The 5,189-nt window shown below is 56.8% G+C and overlaps 2 protein-coding genes across 2 annotated transcripts in view; both read left to right on the top strand.

Moving 5' to 3' along the window:
• Positions 1-640: 640 nt before the first annotated feature.
• UMAG_06278 (uncharacterized protein) lies at positions 641-3,136 on the top strand (the record flags this gene model as incomplete). Its single annotated transcript, XM_011389985.1, has 1 exon — positions 641-3,136. The coding sequence occupies one exon, from the start codon at positions 641-643 to the stop codon at positions 3,134-3,136; it is 2,496 nt and encodes an 831-aa protein (XP_011388287.1).
• Positions 3,137-3,782: 646 nt separating this feature from the next.
• UMAG_15067 (uncharacterized protein) overlaps positions 3,783-5,189 on the top strand; it is a gene marked incomplete at both ends in the record, with an annotated part of 4,410 nt that continues 3,003 nt past the window's right edge. Inside the window, one exon of the mRNA XM_011390118.1 lies at positions 3,783-5,189. Coding sequence (XP_011388420.1) covers positions 3,783-5,189 — 1,407 coding nt within the window.

The following is a 5,189-nucleotide window of genomic DNA, read 5'->3' as shown; positions in this document are numbered from 1 at the left end:
CTCCTCCCTCCTCCCTCCTCCCCCTTCGCCCTTCTCTGGCCCCTCGACTGAAATCCTCCCAACCTTGTTTCCTTTCCTCCCGCCTTGGCTGCTCCCTGCTATTCGCCTGTTTTGGTTTGCTACCGTCGTTTCTGTTTCTCTCGGCTCCCTCCTGCTCCTCCTGCTCCTCCTGCTCCTCCTGCTCCTCCTGCTCCTCCTGCTCCTCCTGCTCTCTGTGTCTCTGTCCCTGGTAGCTTCTTGACAACAAACACCATCGTCTGCCTGTTGCCACCATCCCTTTTCATTGGTCGTACCATCCGTTCCACTTTGCTACGGCTAATCAAAACGCAGCATCTTCCCTCTCACAGCAACAAAACCTCACCAACGATACTTTGACTGTAGCTCAACGTTTGTTGCCTCGCTGCCCTCATCCGTCCAGCATTGTCCAGCTATTCACCTAGCCTAACACCACCAAGCATCCAAACTAGCTTGCCACTTGCGCTTGCACTCGGCGGCTGCGAGCAACCACAAGCAGCTCCCGGGTCGACAGATCCGGGCTTCGCCTTTCCTGCGCGTTTCATCTGTGGCCTTGAATCGATTTCGCGATTTTGCTGGTTCGCTTGCGCTTCCTCCTCTGCTCCGGCCTCTTCACAGCGCCACCATGACAGACTCGGACAACCGCCGCGCTTCACGCGAACCCAGACTTCCACCCTTGAGCCCGTCTCTGTCCCGCGAATTGAATGATTCCCTCCCGTCGTCGAATCTGCCACGACAACCGCTCTCGCCGCCCATGCTTCCTTCAATTTCAGCTGGCTCATCATCAGTGACTTCTCTGCCACCACCTTTTCTTTCTCGGCTTCACTCTTACCATCACCCCATTGCAGCATCATACGCATCTAGCAGTAGCAGCAACAACAACAACAACAACAACAACAACAACGACCACAACAGCAACAACATCATCAACAGTAGCAGCAACAATCTCAACAACAACAGTAGCAGCAGCAGCAGCAACAACAACAACAACAACAACAACAACAACAACAACAACAACAACAACAACAGCAGCAATGCTAGCAGCAGTAGCTGTTTCGATCACAGCCGGAAACCCGCTGCTTCATTCTGGAATGCGCCTCGCTCACCTCCGCTCGAACAAGGACCGTCCGATGGTGCCGGATCCTCCTCCTTTTCGCGCATCCTCCCGCCTCTGTCAAGCTCAGGCTCGAGCAACAGCTTGTTCCAACTGCCTTCCTTATCTGCAAGTCTGCCATCCCCAACATCCTGGCACGGACGTCCCACACAATACCAAGCTGGTCAAAATGCGCAAGTCTCGTCCTTTCGAGCTTCGAAAGACGAGCCGCGCAGATCGGGTCAAGAAGCTAAGCCGCTTTCACTCTCTGCTCAGATCGGCGACCTAGCTGGCTCCAGCAGACCTCTCAAGACCGATCATTCTCCTTCTGGTCTCCATTCCGCCGCCATGGACGATCCGTCTCCATCCGGGCGCAAGCAAGCAAAGGCGCATGTGCCCTCGGCGTGCCTCAACTGCAAACGCGCGCATCTGGCCTGCGACGTCGGCAGACCATGCCGTCGCTGTGTCAACCTAGGTAAGAGCAGCACTTGCGTCGATGTACAGCACAAGAAGCGGGGTCGACCTCGTCTCAAGGATCGTCCTTCATCTCAAGCAGGCGTCACCACTTTGCAGACGATCGAAGCCAAGAGCGACATTTCCGGTTCGCCCGCTTCCGCCTCGTACGCTCGCCAGTCACCCACCTCCGAATCAGGGGTTTTTCGCTCCCCCTCGCGCAACAACCAGCTCATGTCGCCGCCGCTGCTCTCCTCGAGCACCGTCATGCACGTCTCGGGTCGTACGCACGGCTCAGCAGCGCATCCGCGCAGTGCGTCCAACTCGGTCTCTGCTTCCAGCTACCCTTACTCGCGACCTGACCATGTCCGCCACCCCATGGACATCTCGAGCGCGTACGCAGCAGGTCCCCCCTCGTCCTCATCCTCATCCTCATCCTTTTACCAACAGGACGGCTCACGTGCGCTCGCACCTTCGCATCAGATGCCCGGGCGACATCATTCGCACTCTGTCTCGTACGAGCAGCAGTTTCAGCCGTATCAGCATCAACCATACAGCCCTTACCAGCAACATCAGCCTCACGCCAACGGCTCCCACCATGCCTCGCAGTCTTCTGCTAGCCCGCACATGACAGGTTCGGCGGCTGACACATCCGAGGGCGTCATCTCGGCGGTGGTCACCATGATCTGCTCGACCAACCTGCAGTGCGCTCGCATCTCGGAAGAGTGCACTGCTTTGTTAGGTTACCAGCCAAGCGAGCTCAACGAGCGTTCCTTGTTCGAACTCGTCCACCCCTCCGAGACGGGTCGACTGCAAGAGATCTGGAGCTCGCTCATCGATCCGGTCGGTGTAATCCCGCAGGCAGTCCCAGCTGCTGCCGAAGTGGTGATGAGCACGCCAGCAGCTCGTCTCATGACGCCAGCAGCAGGCACCATCTTTGTGCAGGAAGACGTGCGTCTCAGGCAGCGCAATGGCATGTACGACTTCTACAGCGTCCGACTGCATTTGGGCGGCGGCTTTGGCGTAGATCTGTACCGCAGGGAAACGCTCGACCGCGCCTACATTGTTGCCAGCCTGCTCAAACTGGGCAATGACGCTGTGCATCCGGACCCGGCCATCTTGCGCTCACCCTACTCGCACGATACCAGCAAAGGTGCTGACTTCCGAACACCGTCTGGGCAACCAGCACCCGCTGCACGGGCAACGATCGATACCGAACAGCATGCACACCAGCGTCATAGCTCCGGATCGATGCATCAGCGTCCTGCACATTTAGACAGTAATGCACGTACAAATCCATCACCGCCACAGTCGGCTATGGCGGCCATCGACTTTGTGCGCCAGGAGAATTCACGTGGCGGCATCAAACGCAGCAGCGCCGAGATGGAGCAGGACGAAGCATCATCGTCTTGTGGTGCATTCTCTTCTTCTTCTCACAGAGGTGCATCTCCCGGCACAAACAAGTTGTACAACACTTCCAAGCCTACCGGTTGCTCCTCGCCTCCCGTCGTACGAAGCACGCTTTCAGATCGACCACGCAACGGCACTTCTACTCGCGACGGCATTCTGTGCTGATCGCATCGCTCTTCCTGGATTATCCCATGTAGTTACTGTATTTGTCATCGAGTCGACTCAGATCAGCGTCATACCCGCAACACCAATGCAACCCGTCTCGATCATTTGTCGTTCACCCTGAGTTTGTTTTCGATCGAGGCGCAGCCCATCCCAACGACGACCCGTGAGTGATTGATCCGAAGGATCATCTGTGACCGGACAAGTTGCATTCATGACTTGCACTTCGTCACGTCGTCACGTGTGTGTTTGTTAGTTTTTAAAAGTCTTGTGAGATCGAGACTTGTGCAAGGCTGAGCAACGAGACACGAGAAAACGAATCGTAAATCGTGAGTCGTAAATCGCGAATGACGAATTACGAAATTTTTCGAGGCTCGAGAACTTGTTTGTGGTTTTTTCGGTCTGCTAAAAGTTACTAACAACTCACGCTCGTGACTCTAGTCGGGCCATCGCACGTACATGATGCTCCTTCCGTGGTTCCATCCAGGTGCTTAAACTAGCTTGTCGTCCTCCTGCCGTTCTTCTTGGAACGAACAGCCGAGCCGCACATCAAGAAACGCGGTGCGCTTACTGTCATGCTTATGCTGATGCCGATGCGTATGCTGATGCAAGAGCCGTAGTGGTCCAACACCGCTATATCAGTACCGACATGGATTCGCCAAGCCACCATGCGGCGCAAGCCGCTGCCAACTCGAATATGGCCAAGATTCGAAAGAGGAGACGAGGCGGAAGGACTTCCAATGTAAGCTTCAGCCTCAACGCCAACGCCCACGACAATGACAATGACGATAGGCTGCCCTCCACGCCCATCGATCGCACGACAGCCCGTTCGCAGCTTGGCACCGTCTCGCCGTTTACGTTTCGATCTTCGCAAGCCTCGCCCCGGACAGATCATGTTTTCTCACCTGCAGTGATCCTTTTCAGCGGTCCAGCGCATCGTGGCTTTGAGCGACTTCACGATGATTCGTTCCCACGCGACCTGACACTTCTCAAGAGCATGGCAAGATCCAAGTTCAAATTCGCACCTTCGGCTAGCATCGAGATGAGCTACGTCAATCCTGACGGCGTCGTCTGCGATCTGGACGACGAGCACGACCTCAGAGCCTTTGAGGCGCATGCAAACCTCACCCCCAAGCTCGAGGTCCGTGTGATTCCCTTGACACACACACATGAACCTTTCGTATCCCCGACACAGTCCGCCACACCGCCACCGCACCCGCTGACAAATGGTGCAGCCACGCAAGCCCTTATCCATCCTTTGCAAATTGCTACACCCAACCAATCGGCAGCATTAGCACGTTCTGACGCTCCGACTCCTACTCATGCCAAACCCGATTCGGTGAACGGAGCACCACGCGCCAGGTCGCGCCGTAAGAGCTCCATCAAAGCGGCTCCTCCGCAACCAGCGCTCGCCTCTGATGTCACCATGAATAAGACTCGGTGGGAGGATCGCGAGGATGCCGCATCCATCGTTGCGCGCCTTCTGCCGGATCTGGCGTCGCCAATGCCATCCAAGTCGCCCGGACACCCGGCAGAGGCCGTTGCAAATCGCGAGCCTGCTGGAATGCCCGCAGCATCGCACGCATCTCCACCTGCTGTCAAGAAGCCAGTTGCCAAGCGCAAGCGCACTGACAACTCGCCGCCCGAGAAATCGCTCGCCTCTCCGAATCGACCGGTCGCCAAGAAGCCACGTGGCCGAGCAGCGAGCATATCGGTTGCACCTGCAGCAGCTTCAAATGCACCTGCAGGCTTTGAGCCGGGCGTGGATCAATCGCAGAGCGTACGCGCTCCTGCAGCTTCGGTATTCGAGGTCTCGGCTCCAGACACGCTTGCGCCGCCAGCTTTGCAACTTGATCAGGATACGCAAGGCCGTGCTGAAACGCCGAAACGCAGCCGTGCGAGCAAGAGCCTAGCCTCGACATCTGTTGGAGCTACTCAGGATGCAGCCGCTAGTCAGACTCAAGCCTCACCAGAAACGCCAAGACGCGGTCTTGCACAGAAGAGCGCTGTCTCAACCACGCGGAAAACCACTCAGGATCCAGCGGCCGATCAAGGA

Source organism: Mycosarcoma maydis, chromosome 4 (assembly GCF_000328475.2).
Source record: "Mycosarcoma maydis chromosome 4, whole genome shotgun sequence".
In the NCBI taxonomy this organism is placed as follows: domain Eukaryota; kingdom Fungi; phylum Basidiomycota; class Ustilaginomycetes; order Ustilaginales; genus Mycosarcoma; species Mycosarcoma maydis.
The sequence above is the reverse complement of the archived record's forward strand: the minus strand, read 5'-3'. Positions and strand labels throughout refer to the sequence as shown.